Source organism: Halichoerus grypus, chromosome 3 (assembly GCF_964656455.1).
Source record: "Halichoerus grypus chromosome 3, mHalGry1.hap1.1, whole genome shotgun sequence".
Classification (NCBI taxonomy): Eukaryota; Metazoa; Chordata; class Mammalia; order Carnivora; family Phocidae; genus Halichoerus; species Halichoerus grypus.
The window spans coordinates 32,325,116-32,341,157 of NC_135714.1; the positions used below are offsets into that span (position 1 = coordinate 32,325,116).

At 38.6% G+C, this 16,042-nt stretch overlaps 1 protein-coding gene across 6 annotated transcripts in view; it reads right to left on the reverse strand.

Moving 5' to 3' along the window:
• Window positions 1-15,746, reverse strand: part of RFC1 (replication factor C subunit 1) — an 84,587-nt gene extending 68,841 nt beyond the window's left edge. For 2 of the 6 annotated variants that reach the window (XM_036112227.2, XM_036112210.2), the window contains exons 1-2: window positions 2,062-2,230; window positions 354-482 (exon numbers count right to left, since the gene is read on the reverse strand). In XM_036112227.2, the coding sequence (XP_035968120.1) occupies window positions 354-482; window positions 2,062-2,133 (201 nt within the window). In that variant the 5' untranslated portion in view covers window positions 2,134-2,230. Of the gene's footprint in view, window positions 1-353; window positions 483-2,061; window positions 2,234-4,098; window positions 4,114-15,476 lie in introns of those variants that run through there. The other 4 variants (XM_036112198.2, XM_036112238.2, XM_036112206.2 and 1 more) reach the window with 4 other exon arrangements.
• Between the last annotated feature and the right edge of the window lie 296 nt (window positions 15,747-16,042).

Here is a 16,042-nt window from a genome sequence, read left to right on the forward strand (position 1 = left end):
CTACAGTGACATTGTATCTTAAATTCTGAGGCCCAAGGAAGACAGAGAAAAGAATAAAGCTTTCCTCCAAAGCCTTCCTTCACTGGAAGCCCAACACCTTTCACCTGGGGCTCAGGTCTCTAAGAGCAAACTTTGGTCACAAAATGCAAAGTTTTAACAACTAAAAAGGGTTCCATCTCTACTTCAGAAAAACAAGCAACGAATGCAGTCAGCTACATTAATTAGAAATACACTTATCTTCTTCCTCTGCAAAATGAGTTGGAATCTGTATTTACCTCAGGCTCCCAAGATATCAAGTCTAGGAACTGAATTTAACTTTTTATACAATTCAGTATTGCATCTAGAAAACTGACCTTGATTTCCTTTATTCCTTTCTTTGCTTTTAAGGTTTCTTCAGCGGACTTTGTTTTCTCATTCTTCTTTACTGCTTCACTTACAGGTTTCTTTCCACTTGGTATAACCCCAAAGAATTTCCGAATATCCTAAAAGCAAAAAAAACGACATGCGTAAACAAACATTAACTGCACAAAATTTGAATTTCAACTACAAAAAGGGACAGCTCTACACACATACTGGTTTACCTTCAATAATTTCTTCATAATCAGATAGTTCCATGTGTGGAACAGCATTCATTTCACATGCAAAAGTTAACTGATAAAATTACCTAAGTTAAAAATAATTTGCCTAATGAAAAATATATTAATTCTCAGAATTCGGCCAAAAACAGGACAGAAATAAGCAAGTGAAATTTTTCTTAACAACAGCACAATTACTAAAGAGGCAAGTAACAAGTATTTATTGTTCATACATGAATATGCTCATCCCACCACTCCAGGCAGAGTGAGGGAGAAGACAAATGTTGAAGAGTATAATCCTTGACCATGGGATTTATACTCCAATTTGAGAGAAAGATAACTCTCACAACCCTGATCATTTAAGACCTTAATAACTAAAAACCTTAGAAATTACTTTATATGATTTTTCCAAATTCTGAAAAAATATTTTGATGCTTATTACAATAATCTCTTTAATTGCTCTATCCCCTTGTTATGCTGCTGAATTAAAATTTAATCATAATGAAACATTTACAATGTAATTTACAATTTAAATCACTCACTTTTATCTTTTGCATACATATTCTTCCCTACTTTTGATTTTAGCTTTAAAGAAAGTATGGTGTAGAGAATGGGAATAGACCTTAGAATCAGAAAGCCTCAGTCTGAATCTCTGCTGTAGTTATTTTTATGTGTGACCTTGGGCAGGTTACTTTAATCTGTTTTCCCATCAGTAAAGTGGAACTAATACTACCTATGCTTTATGAGAATTACTTAATTTTGGCTCAGTAAAAAGCTTCCCTTCCCCTCATTTATGAATTATTATCCCTTCATATCACTGACACATGTCTATTTTCAATTACCTCTGCTCCCAGGCAAGGATATAAGGAACACAGAATAATGAAACCTGAATAAGGATCTGAATTCCTAAGAATGGGGTTCAAGAGCCAGGTGTTCTGCTCTTCCTATCCTTAATGGTTATAATCTTGGGTTTTCAATCCTTTTTACCTGTTCCAACCTATCTCTTTATTATAGTGAGGAAAATGCCTGTTAAAAACACTTTGTGAAGTATAAGAAAGTTGACAATTATTTCCTAGATCCTGGCAGTAAAAGTCATACTCTTAAATAAATGTCAAAAATCCCAAATAAGCGTGTTATCCACACGCATGCGTGCACGCGCACACACACACACAACACACACAAATAGCTTTGTGTCTAAGCAAATAAACAAAGCAGATAAATGAGGTACACAGACACCTTTTTTTTTTTTAATAAGATTATAGACTTTCCTGGTTTTATGTTCTCTTTTGTAAATTTCTTAATATACAAAAGTCATAAACCCATCCTAATAAAATCTAAGTCTAAAAAATACTGTTTACGAAACAGATACCTCGGCTATGAAACTAAGACATCTGTGTCAGGTGCTAAAGAAAGACAGGCAATAAAGTAAGCCACAGTCATCCGTAAAATTTGCAAAAAATTGGGTTTGAGGTTTACAACCACTTACTTTATTGCTTCTGGAGGAAATGAAAGTTTCACATCGGAGTTTCACTTTTAAATTTACCAAATGATTCTTCATTCAAATAGTGATGACTGCACATGCACACTGCACAGCATGGCATGGCACGTGCACCATGGAAATACCAAAACTGAGTATTAATAATCAGGTTAAAGTCAGTGCTGGTTTTCAATCTGTATTAGGACAACAAATGCTTAAAACCACATAGAGAAAGAAAACAAAACATAATTCAGGAAATGGAATTGTTGGTTATATTGAGGCTCTCTGATTTTTGTCTGTTCCATACTGCCACTCCTCAGCATTGTTACCTTTCCTTCCCAAGTAATCCCTTCTATTCACATCCCCTTTCTCTTCCTTTATTTTTTTTAAAGATTTATTTATTTGAGAGAGACTCAGAGGTGGGGGGTGGGGTGCAGACACCACGCTGAGCACAGAACCCCACGTAGTGCTCAATCTCACAACCCTGAGATCACGACCTGAGCCAAACCAAGAGTCAGACGCTTAACCGCTTAACTGACTGCACCACCCAGGCACCCCTCCTTCCCTTTATGCTACCCTACTCTCTCACTTCCCACACCCTTATACTCTGATGGCAGCAGAACAGTTAAAGAAATTACAGCATGATCTAACTCAATATACACTGAAAATCTAAACCTTTGGAAAAGAATTTTCATCAGAATGAAAGCCAATCTATTCTAGCTTTTTAGAATTATCTCTAATGTGAGCAGCCATCATGTATATAAATATCTGAAGGTCACTAATTTGGCCTCAATTTAGAGAGTGACTTCACCTTACTCCTTAACATTCCCTGTCTATTATTCCCAGTTTTCAAAGATTTCATGAAATGATGAACAGGCCTAGTGGCTAATCATACTCCCAAACAATGGATCTAAAAACCACTTTTCCCTGCACAGAAAAATTCTTGCTGAGTATACGAGTGGGAAAAGTAACAGATTTTTAAACTTACTTTTATAATCTTGGCAAAGGGAAAGCCTAAGCAGAGCATTAAGGCTAGAAACCATCCATAAAGAAAGATTTGACTACATAAAAATAAAAGATGCCATAAGCAAAAGTTAAAATACAAACAACTAACTATCTACAACATGTTATATATAAAAGGGTTCCTACAAATCAATAAAAGATAGCTAAGTAGAAAAATGAAAAACTACTAAAGCAAATTATTTTTTTTAAAAGATTTTATTTATTTATTTGACAGAGAGAGACACAGCGAGAGAGGGAACACAAGCAGAGGGAGCGGGAGAGGGAGAAGCAGGCTTCCCGCGGAGCAGGGAGCCCGATGCGGGGCTCGATCCCAGGACCCCGGGATCACAACCTGAGCTGAAGGCAGACACTTAATGACTGAGCCACCCAGGAGCCCCAAATTATTTTATTTTTTAAAAGATTTTATTTATTTGAGAGAGAGAGCACACAAGCAGGGGTAGCGGCAGACAAAGAGGGAGAAGCAGGCACCCTGCTGATCAGGGAGCCCAATGCAGATGCAGAACTCGATCCCAGGACCCCGAGATCATGATCTGAGCCAAAGGGAGACACTTAACCGACTGAGCCACGTAGGCGCCCAAGCAAATTATTTTAAAAATGCAAATAACCAACAAACAATAAGAGATGTTCAACTTCACAAATAAACAGATAAACTGGGCGCCTGGGTGGCTCAGTCAGTTAAGTGGCTGCCTTCGGCTCAGATCATGATCCCGGGGTCCTGGGATCAAGCCCCACATCAGGCTCTCTACTCGGCGGCAAGTCTGCTTCTCCCTCTGTGATCTCTCTCACTTTTGTTCTCTTTCAAATAAATAAATAAATAAAATCTTTAAAAATAAACAGATAAGCTGAAACTGGATTATTTTTCTCCAAATGTTAAAAGACTGATAATGCCCAGATTTGTCAAAGATATGGGGAAATAGATGCTCACACACTACACTGCCATAAAAGCAAAAACTGCATACTGGAAGACAAAAACTGTTCTGAAGGACAATCAGCAATACTTATCAAAATTTTAAATGTGCATACCCATTGTCCAGGAATTCCATCTCTAAAAGAAATGATAAAAGAAAATAACATTATTTTTATTTGGGGAAACCAAAAAAAAGTAGTAATTAATTCTTCTTATTTTCTTCTTCAACAGTCATTAGTTGAACAAAAAGATAAGTTCAAGTAAGGCAAAAATTTAGGCAAAAATCACATCAAAGTTAAAACAAATTTTAGCACATAGCTAATAATAACAACAAGTTTTTCATGCTTTTACTTACAGCTACTGGACACAGATTTATCTCTTTTGATGACTCTATGAGGTATGCAAGGCAAATAGAATATCTCCATTTTACAGATGAGTAAGTAGAATTAAGTCAAACAGGCTTTTCGTCAGTTTTGCCATTTACTACTGGTCACTTTGGATGAATTACTTCTCTGCCCCTCAGATTCCTCATGATATCCCTTGCCTCATAAAATTCCTGTGAGGATTAAGATGGTACACCAAAAACCTCCACAATGGAACCTGGTCCTCTGACTCCAAATCTCTTTCACAGTTTTCCACTTGACCATGACTGTCCCTTCATAGTTTCCCTATAACTGTAAGGATCTGTGCCATAGTAGCCCTACCCCACAATTAGCAGTATGGCCTTTCCCTTCTCATTCCTGATACATTTGTATGCTTACAGGCAGGCACCGTGCCAGGGACTTAGAACACAAACAGGAAAATACCCTCACGAAGCTACCTGAGAGACAAATTAGTATATAAAGAATTCGATACAAAACAGTGCTAAGAAAAAGCTTATCATTAAACTAAAAGAGCACCAGGAGCACCTAACACAGAGAGCCCTCTGGGGCAGCTGCCTAAAAGAAGCAACACCTGAACTGAGTCCTAAAATGATTAGTAAGAGATATTTTTTTTTAAGTAACCTCTACCACCAACACGGGGCTCCAGCTCGTGACCCCAAGACCGAGTTGCAAGTTCCACCATCTGAGCCAGCCAGACACCCCAGTGTGAGATACTTTGAAAAGTCCTATAAATCTGAGCTTGAAGGCACTTCTGATAAGTTCCATATAGCTGGCTTATTTATCTCACCACTCTATGTCAAGTACAGGGCTAACACCAGAGATAAGTAGATGCTTAATTAATATTGGTTGAAGGCATGGGGCGCCTGGCTGGCTCAGTCAGTGAAGCATGCAGCTCGCTCTTGGGGTTGTAAGTTTGAGCCCCATGTTGCGTGTGGAGATTACTTAAAAATAAAATCTTAAAAAAAAAAAATCAGTTGAACACATAAATAGTTATTTCTAAGGTCACCGATATTCACACCTGGGCTCCAAAAAAGAGGTTCTTGATTATGTAAAATGAAACTCATGGTAGATTTATTTTTAAAGACTGAGTATTAAAATTAATTGAAATTAATTTGTTGCTATGACTTTACACTTTACCTACTGCTTTTGGCTTTAAGAAATTTTAAGTGGAGGGGCGCCTGGGTGGCTCAGTTAGTTGGGCCTCTGCCTTCAGCTCAGCTCATGATCCCAGGATCCTGGGATCAAGTCCTGCATCGGGCTCCCTGCTCAGCCAGGAGCCTGCTTCTCCCTCTGCCTCTGCAGCTGCCCCCTGCTCATGCACACACGCTCTCTCTCTCAAAAAATAAATAAATATTAAAAAAAAAAAAAAGAAATTTTAAGTGGATATTAAAGTAACACTTATTGTATATTATTTCTGAAGTAAATTATTAAAGTTGACCTTCCAGGGGCACCTGGCTGGCTCAGTCGGTGAAGCATGGGACTCTTGATCTCAGGGTTGCGAGTGCAAGCCCCATGTTGGGTGTAGAGAATACTTAAAAAATAAAATCTTTAGGGGCGCCTGGGTGGCTCAATCGTTAAGCATCTGCCTTCGGCTCAGGTCATGGTCCCAGGGTCCTGGGATCGAGCCCTACATCGGGCTCCCTGCTCCGCGGAAGCCTGCTTCTCCCTCTCCCATTCCCCCTGCTTGTGTTCCTTCTCTCACTGTGTCTCTCTCTGTCAAATAAATAAAATCTTTAATAAAAAAATAAAATAAAATCTTTAAAAAAAATAAAATAAAGTTGACTTTTATAATTGACCCTTATAATATGGTACTCTCTTGTCATATAATACTGTGGTACTAAAAAAAAAAGTACTTTCACTTTTGGTGAAATATTTTCTCTTCTTCCAATTTGCTTTTAGCCAAACGAGTTACCTTTTAGAAATCACATATATCTCTATATATAATTGATGTTAATGATACAGCCAAGTCTAGCACAGGACTCAAGAAATTTTCTGAGTAAGATACCAGTGAGTGAAAGTGTGGTCTGAAAAAGTTTTAAATAATAGCGTTCTAACCAGGAAGAATTTTAAGAACCTGCATCAACTTCCTTTCTTCTTTTCTTCATTCATTCATTCATTCATTCATTCAACAAATATTGACTGAGAGCCTTCTATGAGCCAAGAACTATTCTTGGTGCTTGGAATAAATGAAACAGACAAAAGTGTCTGTTCTTGTGGAACTTTCATTCTACCTTCTGCTCTGGGTCTTTCTGTCTTTAGGGAAAAAGAAGCGTAACACAGGACACAGCAGACAAAATAAAGTACGGCAAGGGAATAGAAATGGAGAATATATGATTAGGGGAAATATCTGCCTCTCCCACTTGCTCTGGAATCAATTCAGTCTACCTGAGAAATTGCTCCCAAGACAGTAAAAAAACCCATTTCCATTCTTAGTTGTGTTGAGGAAGATGTGTAAAATTCTGAAGCCATAGTATGTGTATCATATGAGCCTTAGACTACTCTTTCAATAAAATACTGTATCACAAAACATTTTCAAATATACCTGATCCAAAAATACTAACACTGGCAAAATTAAACAGAAAATGGAATTTAATAATTTAGGTTTTTAAAATAAATAAGTTCTCCTCCAAACCTGCATAACTGAGATAACTGAAACATTTAAAACTCTTTATGCCTGATCTAATTGTCTGTTTCAACATTTTGACATTTTCACCATAAAGTAGTCTGATTATGGTTTTTATTCATCCAGAAGTTAACTTCTGACAACTGACTTCTAATCTAAAAAATCAAGTTTAGGGGCGCCTAGGTGGCTCACTCATTAAGCATCTGCCTTCGGCTTAGGTCATGATCGCAGGGTCCTGGGATCAAGCCCCGCATCAGGCTCCCTGCTCGTGGGAAGCCTGCTTCTCCCTCTCCCACTCCCCCTGTTTGTGTTCCCTCTCTTGCTGTGTCTCTCTCTGTCAAATAAATAAATAAAATCTTAAAAATAAAATAAAATAAAAAGTAAAGTTTAACTCACTTGAATGAACACTTAAATTAAGTTCAAATCAAAAATAGGACTACCAACCTAAATGTCCATTGACAGATGAATACACAAGGATGTGGTGTGTGTACACGTACATGTACACACACACACACACACACACACACACACACACACACACACACACACTGGAATATTACTCAGCCGTGAAAAAGAATGAGAGCTTGCCATTTGTGACAACATGGATGGACCTAGAGAGTATTATGCTAAGTGAAATAAGTCAGACAGAAAGACAAATACCATAATTTCACTTATATGTGGAATATAAAAAACAAACAAAAAGCATAAAAAGACCATAAATACAGAGACTTGGTTGTTGCCAGAAGGGAAGGGGTTTGGGGGATGGGTGAAAGAAAGTGGGAGATACAGGCTTCCAGTTATGGAATGAATAAGTCACAGGGATGAAAGGTACAGCATAGAGAATATAGTCAATGGTATTGTAATAGTGTTTTATGGTGACAAACAATGGCTACCACACTTGTAAGCACAGCATAAAGTACAGAGTTGTCAATTCACTATGTTGTACACCTGAAACAAATGTAACACTGTGTGTCAACTATACTTTAATTTTAAAAATACATAATTTTTTTTAAAAAGGAAATAGACATATCACATAATAAATACTGTATTTCTCTAGGCTATATTATTCATTGTCATTAAATGTTCAATAGATTAGATATAAAGTAAAAAGGACTAGAGAAGATGTTTCCGTACCAGTAAATTTTATTCTAGTTGACTTCTCTTTTATTGGAAATACAAAGTTTATTTGTACTTCTTCACTCACCAAATACTTATTGAAAATGTACCATGTGCAAGGCACTATAGAGCAGTTCTCTATCCTTGTGGCCCCAATCCTTGCCGAATTTATATGCTAGTATAAGAAGTTGTCAATAACATGCTGACTATCTATCAATATCCAAAATGTGTGCCAAGGAAACATTAAACATACCAGGTTTTTTTAATGCTTTTGTGGATCTGACAAAAAGCTATAAATATTTTCCATAGATATATGCAAAAACACACTATAATACAAAAATATATAAGGTCTTTATATTCCTGGCACAGAGATCCTAAAACCCTTGGAATTTCCCAAGTGACAGGAGTGTCCTGTTAATTACAAACAGCCCCTTGGATCACATCTAAGTTTATGCTAATGAGGCAACTCAGGATGGGGACTGGTCACTAGAAAGGCCAAGGATGGGAACTCTCCACCCCATCCCTAGGTCTACAAGGAGAAGAGAAAGGTTGAAGATCGGGTTATAAAAACTCATGAACAAGCAAGGTTTGATGTTTGAAGTGCTTCTGGGCTGGTGAACATATCAAGTTGCTGGGAGGGTGGTGTACCCAAAGATGTAATGGAAGCTCTGTGTCGCCCAACCTCCCATATCTTGCCCTATGGATCTTTTCCATCCATTTGGCTGTTCCTGAATTGTGTCGTTATGATAAACTGGTAAATATTAAGTAAAGTGTTTTCACAAGTTCTGTGAGCCATCCTAGCAAATGATCAAACCCAAGGAGCAGGTCTTGAATAGCCAATTTAGAGCCAGTCAATCAGAAGTATAGGTGGCCCACGACTTGCACTTGGCTTCTGAAGTGGAAGCAGTCAATGGGACTGAGCCCCTTAACTTGCGCAGTCTGCACTAACTCTGAATAGTGTCAGAATTGAATTGAATTGTAGGATACCCAGTTGGTGTCAACAGAACTAGAGAATTGATTGGTGTCAGAAAACACCCCACACACATACACACAAAACTTTGCATGTAACCTAAAATGCAGGGTTGGGGCACCTGGGTGGCTTAGTCAGCTGAGTGGCCGACTCTTGATTTTGGCTGACTCTTTTGATTTTAGCTCACGTCATGATCTCAGGATCCTGGGATCAAGCCCTGCATCGGGCTTTGCACTCAGCAGGGAGTCTGCTTCAGGATTCTCTCTCTCCCTCTGCCCCTCCGCCTGCTTGCTCACTCAATCGCTCTCTGTCTCAATAAATAAATAAATAAATCTTTTTTTTTTTAAATGTAGGATTTTCACTTGAAACCTATTAATGGTTCCCCACAAACCCAAAATTAAAAACCTGATTCACATATACTGTGCAAGCTAACTCACATCTATCTTAACCTCAGTATCACCTATACACACACTGATACCTTCTCAGTCTTGTGTCTCCACTCCTCCTCTAAGCTCCATATCCACATAGCCAATGGTCTACCAGATACATCTCTGTCCAAATGCCCCAAAGATGCCTCCAATTCATAAAGTCCAAAACTAAGCTCATACTCCTCAGGGACTTGTTTTTCTCCTTTTATTCTTCACCTTAATGCATAGCACCACCATTTGCCCAAAACAGAAAAAGGGACACTGTTTCTCCTCCTCAATCTGACTCTCCACCTATTTATCCCACCTAACCTATCTCCCAAATACTGCCGTCCCCTTCCCTCTATTTCTATTGCCAATGCCCAGATTCAGGGCTTCATTTATTCACTTCTTTAATAAACCCTTAAATAGGACTTGCTCTGTGCCAGGCAATAATTTAAGCACTTTAAAAATATTAACTCATTTAATCCTCATAACAACCCTATGAAGTTTTTTAACTTCAATTCACAGATGAAAAAATTGAGAATGCCAACAAGATGTTCTCTAGTAAAAGTTTTGAAATTTAAGATGCTCTTAAATGTAAGCAAAAAAAGACTTCTTGCATTTTCTACTTAAGGCGTAATTAACAATTCTACAACTCTATTAGAGAAAAGCATCACCTAGAAGGCAGCCCAAATGCTATTTTAAGATACATAAGTCAAGACAAAGTATCAAACTTTGCCAAGTACTCAAAAAAAAAACAAAAAACAAAAAACAAACCACATGCATTTTTAGAGTCCTTTACCTGTACCAAGAAGTTTCCAACTTGGTTGGTTATAAATCTATTAGTAAAGTTGAGATGAAAAAAAATTTTTTTTGGCAATAAACACTCCTAAACCCACAGAGAAGTAAGCTTTCATAATGACCTTTAGCTTTGAAAGGTCAAAGTACAAAAGCTGCTATATATTTACTTTGAAGTATAACCAAAAACCTCTAATTACTTATTTCCACTGCTGATGAGTTCAACCAACAAACAAGTTATATTTGTCCATCAAAAATGCAAAAAGAAAGCAAATTATGTCACTCTATTCACTTTTGTTTGGAGGATACAGGATTCTACGCAAAATAAGTACTGCAGTGCTCTGTAGCTGCCAAAATATTATATCTTGACTTTACTTCTCTACTCTGAAAGTAACAAATACAAATATTTGATTAATATTTTTCAACCCCCCGCCAAATCCATAAGCAGAAACTGATTATCATCACCAAATGCACAAAATCTGTCCAAATATAAGAATCTTTTATCCTGAAAAACACTAAAATACAAAATTACATATCTGACTAATATACACAATGATTTAACTGGTAGCAGCACAGCAGAAACAAATTATCAAATAAAGTATTTAAAACTACAATAAGGCCTTACACTTTGAAAGCAAAGTTAGTTGTTGGGATCCTTTCCCCTGAGATCAGGAAAAAGACACAACCACTCCCATCACTTCTATTCAACCCTATGGAGGTTCTAGCAAAAGCATTTAGGCAAAAAAATGAGATAAAAGGCACCTAGATTGGACAGGATGAAGCAAAACTATCTCGATTTACAGACAAAATGATCTTATATAGAAAAAATCCTAAGGAATCCACTAAAAAACTATCAGAACTACTAAATGAGTTCAGCAAGGTTGCAGGATACAAGATCAATATACAAAAGCCAACTGTATTTCCTCACTCTTGAAATGAACAATCCAAAACTGAAATTAAGAAAATTATTTCATTTACAGTATCAAAAAGAAAAAATACTTAGAAACAAACTTAATAAAAAGTGTAAAACCCGTACTCTGAAAACTATAAACATTGTTTAAAAGAAATTGAAGACCTAAACAAATGGAAAGATAGCCCATGTTCATGGATCAGAAGACCTTCTATTGTTAAGATGGCAATACTTCCCAAAATGATCTACAGATTCAACATGATCACTATCAAAATCCCAGCTCACTTCTTGGCCGATTCTAAAATTCATGTGGAAATTCAAGGGCCCCAGAATACAAAACAATCTTGAAAAATAACAAAGCTGAATGACTAATACTTCCTGATTTCAAAACTTACCACAAACGCTGGGGGAGGGGGGGCGGGGGGGGGGGACACCTTACCACAAAACTACAGTAATAAAGACAATGTGTTACTGGCATTAAGATATATAGGGGAAATAGAACAGAGAATCCAAAAAAAAAAACCCTCACACTTACAGTCAATTGATTTTTGACAAGAGAAACAATATAATGGGAAAAGACCAGTCTACAAATGGTGCAGGAACAAGAGAATATCCACATGCAAAAGAATAAACTTGAACCCCTACTTCACACCCTATACAAAAATTAACTCAAAATGTTTCAAAGTTAAATGTAAGAGGTAAAACTCTTAGACAGGCGTAAGTCTTCATGATCTTGGATTAGGCAATGGTTTCTTAGATATAACACCAAAAGATCTGAGGAAGTGATGATTGAAGCTTGAATGATGAGAAAAAGGTAGATATGCAAGGAAGGATCTGAACAAGGAGAGAAAACAGCAAGAACAAAAGCTGGGACAGAACCAGCATAATATACTCAAAAGATAGATAAGAGAGGTAGGTAGGGGCCTTAGAGGACAACTACTAGTATATATATGGCAAAAGCTACATTTTAATAGGGTGACAGCACTACTCCAGGGGGAGCATTCACATAGTAAACTACAATATGAAAGGGTATCATCCCTAGAATGGGCCATGAAGCAGCTCAGATGTATTTAGACTTGACAGCTCTTCAAACAGGGCTATCCTCTAGGTCTCATGTGCATTTAATTCAGCCTTATGCATATTTTCAATAAATTATACCAGCCAATGAATTATATATGCTGACTTCTTTAAAATAGCAGCTCAGGTTTTATTCACATTTTGAGCAGGGATGCCTGGGTGGCTCAGTCAGTTAAGCATCTGCCTTTGGCTCAGGTCATGATCCCAGGGTCCTGGGATCGAGCCCCACATTGGGCTCCCTGCTCATCCGGGAGCCTGCTTCTCCCACTGCCTGCCGCTCTTCCTGCTTGTGCTCTCTCTCTCTGACAAATAAATAAATAAAATCTTATAAATAAATAAATAAATAAATAAATTCTCATAGCAATCCAAACTGTTTACATGGCTTCTTTTTTAATCTTTTTATTTTTAATTTTGTTTCAATTCCTTTAATAGACATTATGCTCACATGGTTCAAAATTCAAGAGTAAAAAGTCTCCCTCCCATCCTGCCTCTCGGAAACTTATTTCCTGTCTTTGGAGGCAACAAATGTTATCAGTTAGTTCCTTTTGTATCCTTCCAGACTTCAAGCAAATATGTATATATTCTTTTCGCTCTTTCTCTACATAAAGTGAAACACACTTTACATACTGTTCCAAACTTTTGTTTTTCACTGAATTATCTTGACATTTGCTTTATAACAAGGTATAAAGTTTTCTCTTTTTTAATACCTGCAGAGTATTCCATTTTGTGGATAGAGTATTTTATTCCTTTATTAATAACTTCAATTAGAAAATATTTGAGAGGGGTGCCTGGGCAGCTCAATCGTTAAGCATCTGCCTTCGGCTCAGGTCATGACCCCAGGATCCTGGGATTGAGCCCCGCATCGGGAAGCCTGCTTCTCCCTCTCCCACTCCCCCTGCTTGTGTTCCCTCTCTCGCTGTGTCTCTCTCTGTCAAATAAATAAATAAAATCTTTAAAAAAAAAAAAAAAAAAGAAAATATTTGAGAAAAAATGTAGCTCCCAAGGCAAAAGTTGTTAACATCTACGGAAGGGCTTCAGAAGATATGCAAATCCTCTTAAATGCTGGGGATATGCCCATTTCTGTGGGCAGAAAATTTGCATACCACTTACCACATTATCAAAGATAACTGACCCAAAGAACTACTGTACTACAATATAACTTGTGCACAGATGTTCAATAAACCTATGCTGAACAGGGAGGCCTGGGTGACTCAGTCGGTTAAGCGTCTGCCTTCAGCTCAGGTCATGATCCTGGGGTCCTGGGATCGAGTCCCACATCAGGCTCCCTGCTCAGCGGTGAGCCGGCTTCTCCCTCTGCCTCTGCTGCTCCCCCTGCTTGTGCTCTCTCTCCCTCTCTCTCTCTCTGTCAAATAAATAAATAAAGTCTTTAAAAAAAAAAAAACCTATGCTGAACAGAATTTTAGTCTGGGGTTTTGCTAAATTTTGTACTAGAGACAGAAGGACCAAATAAATACCAATATAATCAAAAATTCTTATCTATGTTATAGAACCTTTTCCCTTTAACAAACAGCAAAATTGACCCATCTGACTCCTACTTCTTTTCCAAGAAGGGCTTTATTTTTCATCTGCATTGTAAACAAGAGTACTAAGATAGAAAAGAACCAAAATTTAAAGTCTCTGATCAAAAGTTGACTATACAAGACATTTTTCACAACTGACATCAGAGGCATCTCTGATGCCCCTTAAACTATCTAACATTCCAGAGTCCTTCCTAAGAAAATGAGATCACTGGCAGTCACATAGTAGTATAATACCTCCACATGCCAGGTTCCACAATAGAAGCTTTACCTATATTATCCTGTTTAATCCTCAAGACAATCACTTAAGGCAGCTATATTTCGCCCCTTTTAACAGTTAAGAAAAACACAGGCTTAAAAAAGTTAAAGTTAAGCTATTTACTTAAACCAAATAAAACCCACCACCACATAACTACTAAACGTCAGAGCAAGACTAAATCATAACCTCACTCTTACCTTCAATACTCCAAACCTCATCAACTTTCCACAATACCATAGTGCCTTAAGTCCAAAATGTAATTATCATTTTAGGGCAGTATAAGGTAGTGGTCAGAATTCTAGTTCAACCATTCATTAGTTGTATGACAAACTGTTTAAATTCTAAAAGCCTCCTTTACCATCTGTAAAACTAGATTGCTGTAAGGTTTAAATGAGAAAAGGTGTATAAAACCAACAGCTCACATATTGGTATTTGGTACAAGGTGGCTATTATTTATCCTTCTTTGAGAAGAAACACAAAGGGCTGCAAGGTTTCCCAATTTGGCATAAAAATTTCCCCTGCAGAATGCTGGCATTGTGACAGATAAGCTAAAAAAAAAATAGCTAAAAAAATTGTGTCTGATTATGAAGTAGATTCTGGCTTAATGGAACATCATAAATTGTCCTTTAAATAAATATTTCAAACACATACCTGTATCTATTGCCACACAAGCATGAAGGTCTGTTTTGATGGCTGCATAATCACTTCACTCTCAATTTACATGCTTTATGCAGAATCATACAGAGGTGGTTTTTTTAAAGATTATTAACATCAGGTGATAAGCGATGACAGCTGTCAAATATATTACATCTGTTTTTACCTCCTGTGTTTTTTTTTTCCTGGTAAACCCTGTTATCCCTTTAACTTCTATGAACTCCTTTAAACAAAATAAAGCATCCTCCCTATACCCTAGGTCCCAAAACGGTTATGTGATGAGCTTTTCATGGCGCTATTAATGACGAAAGTTGAAGGCCTAAGACAACTTACTCATAAGAAAGGAAAGTTTGATACATTTTTCTCCGCCTTGAACCAAAGCTTGAAATCAATGCTTTAGACAGGACGCAAACAGAGGTTTGGGGCAACGCCAAACAGGAAAACAACTTTATCGCTAAGCCCCCAAATCACCTTCTTTACTCCCTTCCTTCCTCCCTTCCCCCAAGAGCGAAAAAAAGTGAAACTGCGGCGCAGCACCAAAAGCCCTGCGCGCAGCCTGCCGCCGAGAGCTGAAACCCCGTGGTCCAAGGAAACCCGTGCGACCAGTGCCCGATTTGTGGCCCCTTCTGTGCCTTCGCTCCCCTTCGGAGCCCCGCATCGCCAGCCTCCCCCACCCTCCATACCAAAAGTGCCCGGTCCACACCCAGCCTGCAAACTCTCCCAAGCCCCCGAGCCGCACAGCCTCCCCCAGGGGCTCACCATCGCAGCCCACGGACTAAGGCGCGGGCGGGCAGGCCTGTCGGCTGGGGAATCCGTTACCGGGACTCGGGATCCATTCGCGCCAACAACTTCTCCCGCGAAGTGGAAGGAGGTGGGAGCCGCGGCGCCCGGTGATGACGTCAGAAGGCGCGCAGCTTCACTTCGGCCCGGGCCGGAGGCGGGAGGTGCGACGTCGGCCCAGGTGACGCCCCGCAGGCCCGCGGGCCGCTGCCATCGCGAGGAGCCACGGGAGCGTGGCCCGCGCGCAGGTTTGCGCCCTGAGCTTTTGGTGGGGGCGCTCAAGTGGAGGTTCCGAGGTTAATCTCCCGAGGCGGGCAAACCAGGTTCCTGGCGGTAACACGCGTGGAGGGGCGCACTGCCCTGCACTAGCTTTCAAGTGTTCTGACCACCACCCGCGGGGGAAATACACATTCCAGATGTAGGTTTCACATCTTACATTTATCTTTTTTTCGCATATTACATTTAAATATCTATTGTTTAACAAGAGTTTCACCAAAGAGCAGTTACCCTGATTTTTTTTTTTTTTTAATGTTTGACCCGCCGAA